The following is a 21,348-nucleotide window of genomic DNA, read 5'->3' on the forward strand; positions in this document are numbered from 1 at the left end:
TTGCGATAACAGATCCGGAGCATCGTACTCTGCAGTAATTAGTTTTACGATAAATACAGCTGTGCGAATCATTCCAAGGTTCCAAGATTCCTCGAGGGCGTAACGAACGAACTTGCGTTGAATGCTCGCTAGTTCTATTGATCCATAGTGCCTGATACGGGCACCAAACAACACTGGCAAACTCTAGTCTCGAACGGACCGGCGGACAATATAGAGCTTTAAAGCATAATGGATCGTCAAACTCGTGAGCTGTTTTGAAACTAAACCCAAGCTGATGGCTGGTTTTCTCGCTAATCGTAGAGATACTCGACGCTGCTCACACAACATTTTTCCACGCTCGATAACAATTGGTTTCTCTTAAAACAATCGATAAATCGATTTAACAAAGTCTGCAGTTCTATGCAGTCTCCGATTTGCCGAAATGCGAGGTATGTTTTTAAATCGTCAGCAAAAAATTGCCGACGACCTGAGTCAAGGATTAGTGCTGCATCATTCACAAATACTGATAATAACAAGGGACCCAGGTTGCTACCGTGCGGTACACCTGCCTGATTCGTAGCAGATGTAGCAGATTGGCAATTTCCAACTCGTGACGGCACGGAGAACCTTCGCTCTAGCTCTTTTCGTTCGACGAAGTTTCACGTGGGCCATGGAGGATTCGGCGACAAAATCCAGACGCGTTCAATTGCCGGAGTCCCAAAAACGCAATACTGTCAAGCAACATACGACTGGTAGAAGTAAATGACGATTACTGGTTGAAGTCACCCTAGACCAGCAGAGTATCGCACGTTCCCATTCTGGCAAAAGCAGACTCAAACACACTCAACTGATCTTGTATAATACACAGATGCAATCGGCCCGTTTTTCGGGTGGGACATAGACAACCGCAATGAACGTATTTTTGGTTCCAGCAACTATTTTGACCAAAAGCTTTTCGAGTCTTACTGGAACTAATGCGACGATCTGACAACTAACGAGGGAACTCGAGTGTTTGAGTTGTGCTCGTTCCGGAAGACGATGTAGTCATCGCCGAATAGTTGCAACGAATTGAAACGACTATCTAGCCAAGTCTCCGTCAATACGTATACGTCGTGGTCGTTTCCAAAACAGCCAGATAAACATCGTCGATTTTAGTCCGGAGTCCTCTTGAACTCTGATAGAAAACTCGATTTGATCATCCGTTTCAGGAACCGGAGTAGAAGCCATTGGCAGGAAAAGGAGGAAATTCAGATGTGGGTACATTGAATTCTCGCCGTCAGTTTTAATACGTTTTAGTAAATTGCAAGAAATATCGCTATTAGGTATCGTCAATGCTAGGAGTGTCAGCGCACAAAATCACTAATTTCTGGCCGGTGTAATCGTTTCAATGGACTGAACTTCACTTTAGCACAATACAGTAGATACACCTGGTGTATCACTTGGTGAATATTTATCACACGAAACTATTCAGAGCGAATTCCACAATAACAAACGTCATGCAGTGTTGCTGGTAAAGCTCATCAACGTTCACTTGACTACCCGGAAAAAAATAGCCATAACACGAAGATAAAAATTATTGTAACAGTAGGATACAAAATACAGGAATAACAGTAAAAATTATCGTCAGAAGAGATAACCAAACCATCAAATGTATTGTTGTCCACCATAACTTTCATGATTTTGAGAGATTCTACCATAAAAGTGATGGGTTATTGCATAAAATAAGAAACAAAAATATGAATAAAATTTGAATTTGAGAGACACTTTTACAATAAATTTACCATCTGTTTCAATGTCCACAATAAAAACTGTTGTAGATGCATTGTTTCTACTACAAAATTTAACGTAATTTTTTTTTTCGGGATACCAACGAGGTAGAAGCATTGCAGCACCGTAAATTCGAATTTTACTTGGCTGAGACGGAACTGTCAAATGAATCAAAATAGAGTAAAAAAGGATTCAGTCATCCCTGGGTTTGTTTGTCTGTGTGTGCATGTGTGTGTGTGCGCGTGTGCGTGTGTGTGTATAGAATATTGTTGATATCAGTTGTAATCGTAATGACACAATCGAAATGATTGACTTGTAATAACGCCTAAAAATCAAGCAGAGAGCAGATATCCGGGCTAAAACCAATGTTGTAATTATCCTAGCCTGGATGTCTGTGCTGCCCCCCTAGTATATAGGAACTAACTATACTATAGCTATAGATCATAGAGAAACGGACATAACATTCACTGTTTTGCGCTGTTCACGCGCGAAATTAGAGCTTCAAATTTCAGAATTGGCTTTGGTTGGGAATAAATCTCCGCACTTGTCAATAAACTTGTCGCACTTGAGTGCGATAGTCCAACCTAACCATCAACAACAGCAGCCAATTAGTTGCGTCCGATGTTCAAAAAAAATTTTGCATTAAAATTGATTGAGGCATTACTAATGAGTAGATAGGTAAATAGATTTAATTAATTAATAAAAACAAGAGTTATATTTTAGGTAAACTGAGGCCTTTCATCCAAGAATTAATCATGATTTATAGTTAAAAATGGGGCTGGATTTGTAAATTCCCACTGAACTAACAAGATATATTACTCTAATTGACATCTAGGATAATTAAATAAACAGATGTATAATAAATGAAAAATTCAATTAAGGTAAAACAAGCCGTCATCGATTCTGCATATTTCAAAAGCAGTTAATGTTAATGGGTTAATGACTGCTAGTTTCCCGTTAACAAAAACAAAATTTGTACATACAAGCAAATAAGCGATCAGTTCCTGCTCTAATTACGTTATAACTACAGGCAAACAGACATAACACTCACTGCATTGCATCCGTCACTCGCAATAAAAGTTTCAAATTCGACTAATGGTTCTGGTTCCGGGAATGTCTCCGCACTTGTGCAGCTAGTGTCGTTGAGAAATTCATCTATTCATCTGAGTACTAGCCTAAACTACCGCAGTCGATCGGTTGTGTCTGTTCATCTGTGCATTAGATTTACTTAGTGGTTAAAAATGGGGTAATCTTTGTAGAATCCCTCTGCAAACATAATTGCTAATGAATAGATATGTAAATGAATGGTGGACTATATTATTAAGTAAAAGCAAAATTTGTACATAAAGCAAACCGAAGTTGACGAAACTTGAATTATTTGAATTAATAAGCAAAAATGGGATTGTCTTTGTACAATCCCACTGCTGGTATAAGTAAATAAAACTAATTAATAAGTAAAAATAAGACTGATATATAAAGTAGATGGAGATGGATTAATTTTAATTAATAATTTAAAATGGGGTTGTCTTTGACAATCCCACTGCACTGGCGTTGATTTCCGAACTAGGATAATTAAAAAAAAACTTACGAATAAAACCGTTACAAATATTTAGTAAAGTTTTTGTCTTTCCGATGTTGGACTGAAGGGGCAAAAAAACAATGAAAGATTTTTAACCGAGAAGAAATATTAGCGATTGAGGAAAGCATTTTTACTTGAAGTTTAATTGTAAAAACCAAAATTATTCTTGCTTCTCATATATACCTACGTTATTATTTTTCATTTTTCAAGCTCTTGGGGCTCTTGGAGCCCACAGACAATTAGTTTTATACAGTTATCTTACTCAATTTAAATCAAATTAAATTTAAAACAAATTTTTAACATTAAAAATAATTTACAATGACCAAACTAAATGGATTGATAAATAAATAAATGAAAAATTCAAGCAAAGCGACAAACTGATGCTGTACTTAGGTTATAACCACAGGCAAACAGACACAACACAAAGTGCAATGCATCCTTCGCACGCAAAAAAGTCTCAAACTTTACTATCCAGCTTTTGGCGTGCCATAATGGCGGCTGGCATAATCCGTGGTCGTAATATTTGAACAGCATTTTTGATATTTTCCTAATATATCGAACGTTCCTTTGGTTTTACGGTGAACGTGCGATGTATTACTGAAACGTCAAAAATACTGTTCAAATAGTACGAACACGGATTATGCCAGCCGCCATTATGGCACGCAAAATGCTGGATTGATTTTGGTTCCGGAAATGTCTCCGTGCTCTTGCCACACTATCGTTGAGAAAGTCATCGGAGTACCTAAATTACGGCATTGTGTCTGTTCATCTGTATGTTAAATTTAATTAGTGACTAAAAATCGGGTTGTTTTTGTAAAGCACTACAGCAAAAGGTATTTGAATAGATAAGGAAACAAATGGGAGATTTAATTATTAAGCAAAAACTACAGTTGTACATAAATCAAACCGAGGCTCATGCGCGTCTGAGTAATGTAATAATGATTAGTGTTTTAAAATGCACCTTTGTCAATTCCCACAAGCGATCTACCGATTCTTGATCTAGGATAATTGATAAACATATAAATAAGTAAGTAAATAGATAAATAAAAAAATGTAAATTTTCTTTAACAAAAACATCACTTTAGCACGAGCAGACCATAAGCAAAGGAAATGATTAATAAAACCAAAAGTTGTACATAAAGCAAAGCGACATCAAACTGGCATAACCATATTACCACAGGCAAACAGACATTACACTCACTGCGTCGCACCCATCGCGCGGCTAATGAAAGTTTTCACAGCATATCTAAGCCACCGCGGTCAGTTAGTTGTGTCTGTTCATCTGTGTATTAAATTTAGTTAGTGGTTAAGACTGGAGTTACCTATGCAAAATTCCACGGGAAATGAATAGATAAGTAAATAAATAATAAATTAAGTTAATAAGTAAAAGCGATATTTGTACATAAAGCAAACCGACGTTTTCGAATGGATAATACTAATTAATAAGTAAATATGGGATTGTCCTTGTACAATCCCACTGCAGGTATAAGTAAATAAAAGTAATTAATAAGTAAAACGAAAACTTGTACATAAAGCAAATGAGAAATGTTCAGATGTAAATCAATTTTAATTAATAGTTAAAAATGGGGCTGTTTTTATAAATCCTCATTGCTACAGGCATTGCTATTGCGTAATCTACAGCTAGGAAAATTAAACAATAATAAGTACATACATCCAGCTTTTTACGAGCCATAATGGCGGACGTATTCGTAATATTTGAACAGCATTTTTGACATTTCCCTAATGCATCGCACGTTTTCTTTCCGCGCGTTCACGGTAAAACTAAAGGAATGTACAAAAAGAAAACGTGCGATGTATTACGGACATGCCAAAAATGTTATTCAAATATTACGAACACGTCCGCCATTATGGCTCGTAAAAAGCTGGATATACATATATAGTTTGGCGGATAAAAACTTGGTAAATTGGCATCGTTGATTTATAAAATTAAATTTAGCACCACAGAAAAATGTACAGGTTTTTACGAAAAATTATCACGAGTTGAAAATGAATAATTCTATGAAAGTAAAGTGTGTTTTTTAAGATTGCTCCCGCATTTTGGATCTTGAAAAACGATTGGCTCCGCTTTTGACTTTTAAATTAGCTCCCAATTTTCTAGGATATATAGAGAGAGACTACACGGTAAAATGGCATAACCACAGGCAAACACCGGCAAACAAACATAACACAAACTGCACAGCATCCTTTGTCATAGTATCGTTGAGCATTTATCGACCAACATTAGAAAAGGGCGGATAAGCCAACTGTTAAACAGAACGAGCGTGAGTTCATTTTCCTATGCTGCTTCAGCAAAAAATAGCTCTCACTCGTTTCAAATGTTGGTCGACATTTCATCTACTCATCTGAGTTCCTAAACTACCGCAATCAATTGGTTGTGCCTTTTTATCTGTACCTGTATTAAATTTAGTTATGTATATTGATTAAAAATAAAATTGGCTTCGCAGAATGGAAATGTACCATTGGAAGAATGGATAAGTAAATAAATGTGAGATTTACTTAATAAGAAAAAAATAGTTATAGGTACACATTGACACTGACACAGAGACATGGAATCGATGGATTTTTTTTTGGATTTTGTTTTACTGGGTTAACTAAAGAAAACAAGAAAAATATTTTTGGCATTCTCAAACCGAAATATGACGGTATTAACGAACCTCAGGAATAGCAGATAACTCAGATACATGTAAGGCATATCCAATTTAAAATCAAAAATACATATAAATTGATAGTCGTAAATAGTTTAAGTAAAGTGTTTACAATAAATCGATGTCACTCATGCCAAATTTCTGTTTTATTTTCTTCTCTATAAATTGAAACGAAACTCCCCATTTTTTCTGCTGCACGCACGTGGGAAGGGAACCTAACATATGAGCCAACGTACTAACCTGCAAGCTTACTCTTCAGCAGTCCTCAAATGCTGAAACAGCTTGCTGTGGAATTGCTGTTTTAGCAGCCCCTTCCCAAGCAACGAAAATCCAACTGGCCTAGAAAGAAATGACAAAATCTTCCCAACCCAACAGGCCGATGATTCTTTGCGACGAATGAAGCTAGACCAATTTGATATCGGTGCTTGGGAAGTAAGCCAAACAAATGACAAAGTCTCCTCGTGTCAAGCGATTAAACCTAGCCCAATTTGATGCCTATGTTAGGGAAGTGTGCAAGAAAAAATGATCAAAAGTCCCTCGAACTAACAGATCGCAAATTCTTTACGGCGAGACGATTACAGTTCTTGTATGGATCATGTCAGACCATCGACGCTACCGGCAGTTGGTTGCTTGCAAAATTGGGGAGGTCCTGTCCAAATGCAACGCTGAGGTGTGAAGGTGGATACCCACCAAGGACAATGTGGCAGACGAAGTCACGAAATGGGGCAAAGGGCCAAACCTACTCCTAGATAGCCGCTGGTTAACTGGTGCACAGTTTTTGAGAGAACCTGAAGCGTCGGTCGTGGGCACAACATTACGCAACCGAGGAAACTCCAAAAGAAGTGAAACCGTGTATGGTGCAACACCTCGTATCGCAGAATGAGTTAATCGAATGGAATCGTTTCTCTAAGTTCGAGAGAGCCTGCTACGCTCCTGGTCGTCTTGTTCCAACCGGATTTGAGGCAAACACCACATCTTTGCAGAGTAGTTGTTCGGCATTCTTGCATCCGACCAACTTTGCCATGTATCCGACCAGCTTTAGCCACTTTTTGAATACTGGTTTTAGCTGTGCGAGTTCATGGTTCACCTTCCGCCTCCATACTCCGTTCTCCTGTACGCCGCCGAAGATCGTTTTTAGTATTCGTCTTCCGAAAACCCCGAGTACTCACAGCTCCTCCATGGTTCATTCACGTAGAGAACAGCCGGACGTCTTATACAGGGTTTACTTTGTACGGGGGCTTAATTTGCCTGACCGCAATGGCTTGTGAAGCCCATAGTAAGCAAGACTTCCGCTGATAATACACCACCGAATCTCACGGATGGTATCATTGTCCGCCGTTACCAGGGAGCTGGAGAGCATTAGAGAGTCGCCAACTTAAACCGAAAATTCTAATCGAACAGAATCAGTTGTCAAAAGTAACCCAGGTAACCAATAAGCATTAGTATAAGCAGTAAATCAATCGTTTATTAGCATCCCTGGCGTTTTATACTGCAGGTTGCTGTTTATCAGCCTTTTGTCTGCATAACTGTTGTAAATTGGCATCCACTACTCTATTTAAATTCTTTTTGTCGGTAACTATCATTATCATCATCATCATCATCATCAAAATTATCATGAAAAGGAATTACATATCAAGATTTTATAAAAGTTATTTATTCCAAATGTCTATTGATCACAGAATAATCTGCGCGTGCGGCAACACTGATATACGCAACTGCATTGTTGCTAGAGTATTTGTTTCAGATAGCGACTCTCCTCTAAGGCTCTCTACAGTGGGCCAAAGTAGACTCATCGCCAAAGATAAACTGATCGCCGTCGATCGTTACATTACTGCCCAAACGGCGTCGGTCGGCCTCGGTGCCCGGCGGCAGGATGCACTTTGTTTTAGACGTATTTACCTTTAATCAAAACCGAAGCGAACCGAAGATGTTCTCTTCCATGCTTTTTCAAAGCTCTTTTCGGTCAATGATATTATCATATGCGGCTTTGAAGTCAATGAAGTGGTTATTCACGGCCCTTTTGAAGAATCTGTCGCAGTATATATATTTGATCCGTTGTAGACCGACCTTCGACGAAGCCGGCTTGATAAGTTCCCACAAATCTGTTCGAAATTGGTGATAGTCGGCGGAAAATGAATTGGGACAGCTGCATTAAGAACGGTGATTGCCCGATAATTCCCACAGTCCAACTTGTCGCCCTTTTTATAGATTGTGCAGATAACCCCATCTTTCCACTCCTCCGGTAGCTGTTTCATATCCTAAATTCTAACAATTAGCCGGTGCATACAAACGGCCAGCTTTTCTGGTCCCAATTTAATAAGCTCCAGTGCGATGCCATCTTCACCAGCTGACTTGTTGTTCTTTAGCTGCATAATGGCCTCCTTAACGTTGCCTATCGTTGGGGCTGGCACCTCTTCCCCGTTTGTTACACCGTCGAAATCGGTATCCCCATCGCCGTTCTTCGCCTGGGCGCCATTCACGTGTTCGTCGAAGTACTGCTTCCGCCTATCGGTCACCTCACGATCGTCCGTCAGAATACTGCCAGTCTTATCCCGACACATTTCGGCTCGCGGCACCAAGCCTTTGCGGGATCCGTTCAGTTTCTGGTAGAACTTCCGCGTTTCCTGACAACGATGCAGCCGCTCCAACTCTGCATATTCCTGCTCTTCCAGGTTGCGCTTTTTCTCCCCAAAGATTTGGTTTCGCTGCATCTTCTTCTGTTTGTGTCTTTCCACGTTCTGACGTGTGGCACTGCGCATCTTGGTCGCCCGCGCAGCGTTCTCCTCATCCATCACCCTCCTACATTCATCGTCAAACCAATCGTTCAACTGATTCCCGGCCACATGCCCGATGGAGCTCTCCGCTACACTGCTGATGGCTGTTTTGATAGTGTTCCAACAGTCCTCGAGAGGGGCTTCGTCCAGCTCGTCCTCTTCCGGCAGCGCAGCTTCGAGTGAATGCGCGTAGTATCAATGAGTATGCATAAGGTTTTGACTACTACATAGTTTGAGCAGCTTCACCAAAAAACCATTCTCTTCGTTCTGAAAATGATTGTCGGAGTTTTTCAAGCATTCAATCGAATACCATTTGAGTAACTCCAATCCATCCATCCATCCAATTTTATTATATATATATATTAACTTTATTTACGAGATTGTCAGTTTCATTACTTTTTCCGGAAAGGTATAATTGGAAATCGTCAGCATATAAATGAAAATTTTAGTGTAGTAATTGCTCAGGAAGATTACTAATAAACATCGAAAACAAAACGGTCCTAAAATTAACCCTTGCGGAACTCCGCTTACAAACTTGCGCTAGACAAGTATGATTTTGTGCCATTGAACTCAACATGTTGTGTCGACCAGATAGACATGAATGAAGGAGAGTAATAGCATATTTTTGAAGTGAGAATGAACGCGTTAGCTTTACACAAAGTAAGGCATGCTTGATTGCGTCAAAAGCTCTGCTAAAATCAAGGAGTACCATAACTGTAGTAAGCTTTGGATCCAACGCGCAACGTATATCGATCATTCCTCGCCAAGTGCTCGAGAAAAAGTACAAATTTATAACCGACCCCTCTCGGATTTTTACCAAATTCGGTCAGATTGTTCGTTTTGGGCCAAAAAGCTAAAATCCCGAGTTTGATACCGATTGGACTACCCTCTCTTTACAAAAGTCCCTCTTTTATAAGCAAAAGTCCTGTTTTCGTCAAATCCGCTTATTTTCTTTTGCTTATATCTTCGGAAATATCAAATCTAGAAAGACACTATTATCACATTTTCAAAGAATGTTACCCAAAAAATTCGAAAATATAGTATTTTTTAGCACCAAAAAAGCAAAGACATCGATATAAACGTCCTGTTGAGAACTTGACCCTTCTTTGTCGACAGATTCGCAGTCGTTTATTAGAGTACATGGCAATTACGGGGCTAGCGCAACGATCCTACTGACTCTATCGAACATTTGAATTGGAACATGATAAAATTAAAATTTTTAAGATAAGATTGTATTCATTGAGAAAAATAGAAATTTAGTTTTTAAATCTAATTAAGAAATGCTTGGCAACACTGGAACTAAAAATTAGTATTTTTTCGAGTTCCTTGGGTAATTTTCTTTGAAAATGTGAAATTAGTGACTTTCTAGACTTAATATTGAGAGAGGAAGTCCAATCGGCACCAAACTTAGGATTTTTGCTTTTTGACCCAAAATGAACATTCTGACCGAATTTGGTAAACATTCGAGAACGTCAATTACAGGGACCTCGGACACTTGGTGTGGAATGAATGACCCATATAGTATCATTACCACAGTCAGTAGGATATTTTGCCCTAAATAGTTATTCAATTGTTTAGTTATAAGACCTTTAAATAAATAAATAAATAAAATAATTTGCTTTTAGTTTCTATGCGTAGAAGGGAAGTAAATAGGTATCTATTACAATTCTCGGGTACTTTTTCATTTCGACGTATCTGCAAATAAGAGACTCTCTTCGTGTCTCCTCTCTTCCGCCGTTTACGGCGATACTAATGCATTTTGAGTCATTTTGACACATCAGCTTTGCATGAATCAGTTGCCGGAGTCACTAGCTAGCCAAATGTTTTGAAAATTTTGTTTTCAATGCATTAGTATCGCCGTAAAAAGCGGAAGAGAGGAGACACGAAGAGAATCTCTCATTTGCAGATACGTCTAAATGAAAAAGTACCCGAGAATTGGACTTCTACGAAAGCATCAGGCTTAAAATCGCGTCTATCACATTCGTGATCGAGCGCACTAACCTTCCGTATACACTACAACGACATTATCTCCAGAGCCAATAAGCAACTTGGATTTATTTTTAAAATCGCCAAGAAGTTCCGTGACCCGTACTGTTTTCGATCTTTGTACTATGCACTTGTAAGGTCTGTTTTGGAATTCGGATCAGTGATCTGGTGTCCATATCAACAAATTTGGATCACTAGAATCGAAGCAGTGCAGAAAAAATTTCTACGGTATGCTTTGCGCAGTCTTCCATGGCGCGATCCCAGAAACCTTCCGCCATATGAGGAACGCTGCCGTCTGCTTAACTTGGAGACTCTTGAAAGAAGACGTGCCTACGCTCAAGCCACGTTCCTGGCTAGATTGCTACTAGGAGATATTGACAGCCCCGCTCTTCTGAGCCAACTAAATCTGTATGCTCCTGAACGACCCCTCAGAACCAGGTATTTCCTGCACCTGCAGGGACGGAATGCAAACTACGGACTGTACGACCCTATCCGATTTATTATGGCAATGCGGTTTAACGAACTCTACGGTTGGTTCGATTTCAACAACGACTCTCTCGTAGACGATAAATTTGTAATTGTACTATTGTATGTATTTACTGTCATATGTGTTTATATCATGAAGACCACCTTGTGTCCGATGATTTTTTTTACAAATAAACAAATAAACAAAATTAAGCAGACTTACTTACTTTAGCAGCCGAGCCGGGGTGGCTCTTGCCGTATCAAGAATTCCTCTCCATTGTACTCGGTCCTGGGCTACTCGTCGCCAATTCGTTTCGCGTCTCGACACACGCAAGTCGGCTTCAACCTGATCGAGCAATCTAGCACGTTGGGCCCCTCTATTCCTAGTGACGGTGGGGTTCTTGAAGAGAACGGATTTCACTACACAGTCGTCCGGCATCCTTGCTTCAATAGTCACTGTCCCTGGGAGGTAAACGATGCTCCATATATTTGGTCGATGCATTGATTTGTAACTCTATCCTCCTAGCCTCCATTTTTAGTCTGGCGTAGATTGCCTCCGCCATCCCAAGGTTTCTGGTAATGATGTCGAGGTCATCTGCAAAGGCTAAGAGCTTGCTACTCTTGCTGAAGATCGTACCTCTCGTTTCGATACCCGCTCGCCGGATCGCACATCCAATAGCGATATTATTATTATTATTTATTACAAAAAATCCATCTGACTGTTTGTCTTAATGAATAAAATAATTCTGGCTTCTATTGAAAACATTGACTAGTCGCTCTTGAAAAACATGAACTGCAGCATTGAAGTCAAATAACTCAAGCACTTCATTGAAACGTTGGCACATAATTCTGACAGGTTCATGAGCTCCAAATTGGCGGTTCCGCGGCTCTAGGTACAGAAAATTCTTTTGCCGTAACTGCCTAACAGGAGCATATATGTTCAACTGCTCCAGTAGCGAAGGACAGTCCACGTGGTTGGATAGAAGCTTCGCAGCGAAGATAGCTTGGGCAATTCGTCGTCTCAACACCAAAGGCTGAATACCAAGAAGTCGGCAGCGATCTTCGTATGATGGCAGGTTCAGCGGGTCACTCCAAGGCAAATGGCGAAGCGCATAGCGGATAAATTTCTTCTGCACCGTTTCTATTCTGTTGCACCAGTTGGCGTGAAATGGGCACCAAACAACAGAACCTGCTGCTCTGAAAACCACGAAAATATTATGTGTGGGTACGTTGTACTCTCGACATTTCTGGAGGATTTGTCGGAGAGTAAAAATTTGATCCGTAGTAGCACGGGCCCCCATACAGCCCGTCTGCCCTACTGCCCTACAATCAATCAGAAACGGTTGGTACGAGACGTCCCCGTTTCTTTTTCCCCTGTTGATTTTGAAATGCATCTATGTATGAATAACTTATTCACACAAGATTCATTTCGTAAATTGTCTTCGCGGCAATACTTTACAGTTGGCCTGGCCAATTAAACATTTGCAATATATCACTGATATTATGCAAATGTTAATACAGACAAGAAAATAATTTGAAATATTTCTATAAAAATAGAAATAATTAAAATTATTTCCGGGAATCCTTAATTGTGGCTGTGAGGGTATTAATAAGAATAAGAGTAAGAATAAGAATAAGAATGGGACAGACTACACCTTCCATCCACTCCTCCGGTAGTTTCTCCTCTTCCCAAATCCTTGAAACCAGTCAGTGAAATGCCGTTGCTAGCGGTTCTTGGCCATTTTTGTAGAATTCAGGCGGGAGTCGGTCCTTTCCGGCGGCTCTATTATTCTTCAGCAGACCGATTTCTCGCCGAAACTCTTCGAGATCGGGAACCGGTACACTATTGTCGTTTGTAGGTACTCCGAGGTTAACTTCCATTGCGTCTCCTTCTGCTATATTGCCGTTGAGGTGCTCATCGAAGAACTGCTTACACTTGTCGACCAACTCGCGCTCGTTTGTGACTAGATCCCCTCCCCCGTCCCTACACATGTCAGGTTTGGTGTGTGGGCCTTGCGAGTTTGGTTCACCTTCTCGTAAAACTTGCGGGTGTCATTAGCCCGGAAGAGTTGTTCTAGCTCCTAACGATCTCTGTCCTCCTTCTGGCGCTTTTTCGTCCTCAAGATCGTGGTTAACTTATTCCTCGCTCGTCGATACTTGGCCAAATTTTCTTTCGTGGATATGCTCAGATAGTTTGCCCAAGCTCTTTTTTCCTCTCTATCGCTTCTTGGCATCCCCCGTCAAACCAATCATTTCGTGCACTCGAGGTTTCCACACCTAGCACCGTGGTTGCGGCCTCGTTGACGGCCGAGTTCCACAGAGGAAGGCAGAGCTTCATCCTGCAGAGTTCTTCATCCAGCAGAGTTCTTGGAGGCGGCAAAGTCGATAAGTCCTATTTCATTGGTCAGCTGGTGTGCGATGAACCCTCTAATCATCGGTTTGTATTCCTCCTCCTGCTCGACGTAAGTGTCGAAATCCCCTGCCTATGATGATCTTGATACCATGTTTTGGACAGCAGTCGTATTCACTCTCCAAATGCGTGTAGAATTCATCCTTGTCGTCATCGGTACTTCTGAGGTGAGAGAGCTGTGTATGTTGATGATGCTTATATTGGGCCCTTGGTTCGCAGCCTGCACATTCGAGAATTGATTTTCCACAACCCAATCACCCGTTTCCTCATTCGCCCATCTCCCTGTCGGTATACGACATTGACTTTAACCGGGGTTGGTTACCCGATCTCCACCAAGATTGCTCGTATCCCGGCTAGGCTATCACGAGGGGTAGGGGTATAAGTTGCTGAATAAGTGGCTACGACTGTAGGGTCTATTTTATGCCAACAGGTGCACATGGCACCGATGATACGAATTATTCAGCCGTTTACCAGCCAATACCGAGATGCTAGAGCTGCCGAAAACGAACTTTATCGTCGTAAGAAACGCCAGTAGTGGGATTACTTGCCTCGAGAGGCACGATACGAGAAGCTCAATGGAATCTGAAACCGGACCGTGATGTCACATGTTATGTGCAACGACAAGGATGGCAACCAGAATTCCAAAAGATCGAAGGTGGCTAGACGTTGGAAACAACATTACAATGCATTTTTGAATGGTGAACAAGATGGAGCGGACAATGAAGGATCCACCAACTTTGGACGAGGTTAAGAAAGCAGCGAGAGCTGCTGCAAAGCAGCTGGAAAGGACGGCATCCCCACCGAACTTTTGAAAGTCGGAAGCGAACGGCTGTATTGTGTGATCTATCAGGTTATACTAAACGTATGATCTGAGAAACTACGGACTGGTTGGGAGGTCTCATATGCCCAATTTACAAAAAGGATTTTCTAGAATGCAGCAATTACCGAGGCGTTGCTCTCCTCAATGCTGCATACAAAATTCCCTCCCGCATCCTGCTTCTCAGACTGAGGTCGTTGCAGCAAAACCTTTGCTGGCGAGTACCAGTGCGGTTTTCGAGAAAGACGCTCCACGACGGACCAAATTTTCACCTTGCGACAAATCCTCGATAAATTCCGGAAATTCAACTTACAGACTCACCATTTGTTTGTAGACTCCAAGGCGTCGTACGATTCAGTTAAACGAAATGAGCTGTGGCAGATTATGCTTGAACATGGTTTTCCAACAAAACTGATTAGGCTGATACTTTCTACCCTTAATGATTCAAAATCAAGCGTCAGGATAGCGGATGAGACATTGGACTCGTTTGTGATGTTAGATGGTATGAAGCAATGTGACGGTCTATCGAATTTGCTCTTCAACATCGCATTGGAAGGTGATATTCGAAGGACAGGCGTGCAGAGAAGCGGTACCATCATCACGAAATCTCATATACTCCTAGGCTCTTGGGATTTTAGAGCGCAAGATTATACGATCAATTCTTGGCGACATATTAGACCAAGGAGTCGAAGGCTAGCCACGTAGCAAGGATGCCAGATGAGAAACCTGCGAAAACAAAATTTAGCAGAGAACCGCGAGCAGCGAGTGTTAGAGGCGATTGGCGAGAGGCAGCCTAAGACCGAAAAACGTGGAAATGGCGCCTGAATTCGGCAGGGATTCGATAAGCGGATTGTCGCCGAAAAAGTAAATTAAAACTAAGTAAATTGTCTTAACTGTTTCAGAAGCTAAAGAATAAAATTTCAAACTTGCTGAGTATCATATTCAAACTTTTAAACTAAAAGTCAAATAAAACCCCGAAGTATCTTATTCCATACATTTATTATTTACTAGATTTTTACATACTTTAGTTAGAGCAATCTTGACGAGATGATTAAGAATAATAACAATTTATATTGTTTAAATTTTACTGTACTCAATTTTAATACCACGTATCAACAATCGTTTTGCTGTCAATGTTCAGCTTCATATTTTATACGCTTATTTATTATTTGATGCTGTTGTTCTTGAACGTGACTCGTGTCTTACACCGAGCGAGAACCTCTTTCCCTCTCTCACTTCGTTTGATGACTCGTCTGCTCGGTTTTTAAATTGTTTTGCGCAAAGCATTGATTGCAATTGATTGCTTGCAATGATTTCAGTACGATCGACTTTCTAGATGATATCCAGTATTTTTGTTCGTAACGAGGAATGCAAATTGTGAGTTAAATTTACTTAGACAACGGTGCTTGTCGTTCGTAAAGGTAACTCTGAACGAATAATATATCTTTGGACCCGCGGGGAAGCTACAAAATAAAGGTTTGCCGCTTTAGCGTGCCCGAGCAAAGTTTAAGGGCAAATTGGAAACTAAATTTGATATTTTATTCTCGTGGATTTTGATTATACGGTGTAATTTTTTATTTGGTTAACCAATAACGAAACTTCCAACTCGAGCTCCAAATTTGCTCCAAATATTATAATGAAAATATATGAATAATGTTTTATATCAATAAAAACTGGAATAAACCTATATTTTTTTAATGAAATTTAAAGCGTAATGCTAGCGAGTTTAGATTGATTATAGATGATTTCAATTCGACTTCAACAGCAGTATATATAATAATTTAGATATAATGTTTGCTGTTAAACTATGCTCGGGTAAAGCAAGAAAATTTTGCTGAAACAATAAAATGGCAGCTTCACAATTATTACGCTCCTAACCATCATAATGGTAAAAATAATCCATCGGGATACTTGCGATACTTAGATGAGATTCACGGCGAAACTCAATATGGCTCACGTAGGCTCTATAGGTCTTTACAACATCGCCGGTTGCAGTGTTGTTTTCTTTCGCTAAAATAAAGTAATATCCGCTATAACATTCCACATTACCAAAGAAAGGCATTCCCAGTGAAGGCATTTGTCAAGATTTTCTTAAAAAGCATCACTTACCTGGTTGATAAATGAGAATACAAGCATTCTTCATGGAGTGACATTAAATGTGACTAATATTGCAAAACAAAGCGTCATCCCACCCGCGAAACCGGCTCCTTACTCTAGAGAATTCAACGTCAGCAGTTGTTTCAGTACTTTGGTCTGCGAAGTTTCCCGGATCTCTCCAGCCAGGAACATTTCGTCCACAACCGTGTACACCTTGTAGAAGTTGAACACCAAGTCCAGCTCGCACACATTGTGGAAGTACTCGTTCAGAACCTCGACGAAGTTGTGAATCGCCTCCAGATAACACAGATTATTGTCATTCACGTCCACACAGATGCAGAAATACAATCCGGCATATCTCCGATAAACGATCTTAAAGTTACGGAACTCAACGAAGTTCGTGTGCTTGGCATCGCGTACCGTAACGACGGCGTGGACCTCCTCAATCAGTTTCTGCTTCTCGTCGTCGTCGAAATTCATGTACCACTTTGCCAACCGGGTTTTTCCCGCACGGTTCTGGATGAGAATGAATCGTATCTGCTCCCGGAAGAAAAACATCATTCAATTTAATCCGCAAACTTCATTCCGGCTACCCAAGCGCAAACTTACCATTTTCGATGTTCGGCGGTTGACGTCGGTGGAACGTGACGGGAACAAACGGATGTTTAGCTGCGAGTTGCAGGATTTTTCCTAAAATTGCAAAATTTGGAACCTTTTAACGAGCCAAAATTGATTATCAGCTATGAGATAAATTTCTCTTTTAGTTCCCTTTTTTACACAACTTTGACAACTCGGCGAGACACCCACTTTTTCGTTGCCAACAAAACAAAGAGAAAGAAATACCTACCTACACGACAAATACTATCTACTCATAATCGTTATTTTGTTATTAGATGTTATCTTTTAAATTATACGCGATTTTGCGGCAATTTTTGATGCTAGATTTCGATTTTTGCTTGGTTTACTCACACTTACTTACTTAATCAGCTCTAGGCCGTGGTTTCCTCTGCTGTACGAGGAAGTCGTCTCCATTCCACTCGGTCCATGGCCGCAATTCGCCAGCCACGTAGTCTGCGTAGGGTCCGCAAGTCGCCTTCCACTTGATCGATCCATCTTGCTCGCTGCGCGCCCCGCCGTCTCGTTCCAGTCGGATGATTATTGAGAACTTTTTTAACCGGGTTGTCGTCCGACATCCTTATGAATTGCTGATGCAATTCATGGTTCGTTCGCCTCCTCCACGTTCCGTCTTCCATCTGCACTCCACCGTAGATGGTGCGCAACACTAAGGGCGCGTTGGTCCTCCACGAGCATAGCCAATGCCTCATGGTCGTAAAGGACTACCGGTCTAATCAGCGACTTGTAGATTGTTAATTTCGTGCGGTGGACAATTTCGTTGGATCGCAGCGTCCTACGGAGTCCAAAGTAGGGAAGAATTCCTGTCATAATGCGTCTTTGTATTTCTCTGCTGGTGTCGTTGTCTGCGGCAACCAGTGAGCCCAGATACACGAACTCTTCTACCACCTCGATTTCATTACCGTCTAAATGAATCCGGGGAAGGAGGTCAGCATTCACTTCTCTGGAACCTCTTCCTTTCATGTATTTTGTTTTCGATACATTAATGACATGTTTAATTTGTTTGGCTTCAGGTTTCAGTTCGATGTACGTTTCCGCCATCCTCACAAAGGTACGTGTAATGATGTCAACGTCGTCAGCGAAACCAAGAAACTTGAAGGACTTTGTGAATATCGTGCCACTCAAGTCTCTCTCCGCTCTTCTTATCACACCCTCCAAAGCTATGTTGAACAGCAAACATGAAAGCCCATCACCTTGCCGTAACTCTCCTCGAGATTCAAAGGGACTCCCCAAGTAACAGTTTTGTTGTATAATAGCTTACTGAACAGCTGATTCACGTGGAACAAGTGCTTGATAAGCTATTGTACAACAAAAATGTTACTTGGGTCGAGACTGCCCCTGATACTCGAACAACACACATTACTCGATCCATCGTCGCCTTGCCCAATCGCGTTAGTTTTTCGGGAAATCCGTAGTAGTGCATAATCTGCCACAGCTGATCTCGATCGATCGTGTCATATGCCGATTTGAAGTCGATGAATAAATGATGCGTGTGCACGTTGTATTCGCGACATTTCTGCAACACTTGCCGAAGCGCGAAAATCTGATCCGTGGTGGCACGGGCACCCGTGTGAATCCCGCTCAATATTGCCCCATTGTTTTGCTCATGCAAATCCTAAGAACCATGTAAGAAACATTAATGAAACTGAGATCAATCTAAAAATTTTTTGAACGCGATCCCCGATGTGGCGTCGAAGCTACAATCAATTGATGGATCGAAAGGAGCCGGACCTGACAGCCTGCCACCGCTTCTTTTCAAAAACTGCTCTGCAACACTTGCAATTTCTCACCCCATTGACATCTCTATAACGAGCTGCAGTGAACGTCAGTGACAGCATGTCCTGGGCTCAAAATTTGACAGCGGGCCCAAATCAGACTGCTGGCAGTTGAGTGAAACGCAGTGCTGACATGCTATCTCATTTTCGCACACATGAGATGTTGGCAGCGAAAACATGGTTGCCTGCCGATGGGGTGCAATTTCTGCAACGATTATTTTTAATCAATCAATGACGGAAGGAATTTTTCCGAGTGTTTAGAAGACTGTTGCAATTCGCGTTGACGAACGTAAGCTGCTGCCATCTCCAAAAGTTTACTGTAGGGGTGAAGCGGAATAGAAATTTCTGGAAGAGCGCAAGAGACCGAAACATTTTGGCAGATTTTCACCCACACGTACATACGGGAATTTCTATGAGTGTGCAAGAGATCGTTTAATGCCGTCAACGCGAATTACATCTGTCCACAAAGCAGGTAGGACCTATGACGTTACGAACTACCGCGGTATCTCGATTCTTAGTTGTTTACCAAAGGTTTTTCAAAGCCTTAAGGCCCAAACAGAATGCAGCGTTAACGCATCCGTCAGCGTCAATTTGACAGTAAACCCATGGGAAAACTGTCAGAATAACGCTGACGGACGCGTTGACGCAGCATTCTGTTTGGCCCTTTATACACGATTCGCTTTACCCGAAGGTTCATCATAATATGATAATATTATTATCTCGGAATGGCAGCATGGGTTCGTGAAAAAACGTTCGACGATCACAAACTTGATGGCGTATGTTTCAGCACTGACGAGAGCGCTTGAAAAGCGACAGCAAATCGATGCGATTTATGTTGATTTTGCTAAGGCTTTTGATAGGGCGCCGCACGGTGCGGCCCGCACCTGTTAATAGTAACGAAGCTAGACAGGATGGAATTTCCTGTGTGGCTGACACGGTGGATATCGTCATACCTTACCGGTCGGAATGCGTTTGTGCGTGTAAATGGAACCAGTTCCCCTCCAGGTTTGCCCCAAGGAAGCAATCTGGGCCCATTGCTATTTATCCTTTTTTTGAACGATTTGTGCTCTACAATTGTATCCCTTAAGTGTATGTTTGCCGACGACCTGAAGTTCTACCGTGTAATAGCTTCGAGAGTTGATTACTGTGCTTTACAATCTGACATTGATTCGTTACTAAGTTGGTGCACCCTGAACGGAATGGAGGTGAATGTGCAGAAATGTAATGTTATCTCATTCTGCAGAAATAGACAGATCACTTCGTTCGGCTATAAGATGGAAACAGCCAGTATCACCCTGGTCGATACCGTAAAAGATTTGGGTATTCTTCTGGATAGCAAACTTTGTTTTGCGCAGCACGTCGCAGTTACTACTACTAAAGCTTATGCTATACTAGGCTTTATCAAACGGAATACAAAGCAGTTCCAGGATGTCTACTGTCTAAAGTCCCTCTACTGTTCCATTATGTGCATTATTCTTGAGTACGGGGTGCTTATATGGGCGCCCTACCATGCAGTTTGATGGTCAAATCAACCGGATCGAACGAATCCAGCGCAACGACTATTTATCTTCGTCCTCCTGCAAAATAATGTCGATAGTAGGACAGCTTCGACTCAACGTTCAACTTTCAATGCACCGTACTTTGTTTGCCAGGAATAATCCTATTGATGTGTGTTGCCGTGAGTTTAATGTTGTACCTATCTGACTGTTTTGACTATAATGTGACAAGAACTACTTTTAAACTTAGAATTAGTATATATTAGAACTGGCTGTACGATACCTTCGAAGATCAGTTTTAATAATAAAGAATTGAGTACAGCCTTGGAGTACAGCATAGTTGTTTAATTTACGCAGCTAGGTCTGTAAATTTCGTTATGAACGTTCATTTAGCAACGAAAAAGGTACAGCCATATTACAGTGTAATTGGTGTAAACTAATGCGATACCGTGGTACACCGTGGATTACCCGCAATTCGCAACAAATGTTTCATATATGACTTTTACTTGCCGTACTAGGACATAGCCTGTACCCCAATAAACATTTTTGTTGAATAACAGTTTATTAAGCACTGGTTCCCCGGTAATTAGCTGTACAATGGTTGAACAGGCTACTATTCAATAAAAAAGTTTGTTGGAAAGGTTTCTCCAATTTACTCGGTTGTGGGTTATCGCTCTCTAATTACTCGGACACCAAGTGCTCTGCACCAGACCTCGCTACACCTTGTCTAACCATCTTGGTTGCTGCGTTCCTGCTCGTCTTGTTCCTAAAAGATTTGAGGCAAACACCATCTTTGCAGGGTAGCTGTCCGGCATTCTTGCAACATGCCCAGCCCATCGTATCCGCCCAGCTTTAGCCATCGTTGAATACTGGGTTCGCCAAAGAGCTTTACAAGTTCATGGTT

General features: G+C 41.2%; 1 protein-coding gene across 1 annotated transcript; it reads right to left on the bottom strand.

Annotated features, from left to right (window-relative positions):
* Positions 1 to 15,431: 15,431 nt before the first annotated feature.
* On the bottom strand, positions 15,432 to 17,285 carry LOC128742417 (AP-2 complex subunit sigma). The gene is made up of 3 exons (XM_053838773.1): positions 17,150 to 17,285; positions 16,553 to 17,077; positions 15,432 to 16,453 (listed from the first exon to the last, which is right to left on the bottom strand). The coding sequence occupies exons 1-2, from the start codon at positions 17,150 to 17,152 to the stop codon at positions 16,652 to 16,654; spliced, it is 429 nt and encodes a 142-aa protein (XP_053694748.1). The 5' UTR covers positions 17,153 to 17,285; the 3' UTR covers positions 15,432 to 16,453; positions 16,553 to 16,651.
* Between the last annotated feature and the right edge of the window lie 4,063 nt (positions 17,286 to 21,348).

The sequence above is a fragment of the Sabethes cyaneus genome, chromosome 3, assembly GCF_943734655.1.
Source record: "Sabethes cyaneus chromosome 3, idSabCyanKW18_F2, whole genome shotgun sequence".
Taxonomy (NCBI): domain Eukaryota; kingdom Metazoa; phylum Arthropoda; class Insecta; order Diptera; family Culicidae; genus Sabethes; species Sabethes cyaneus.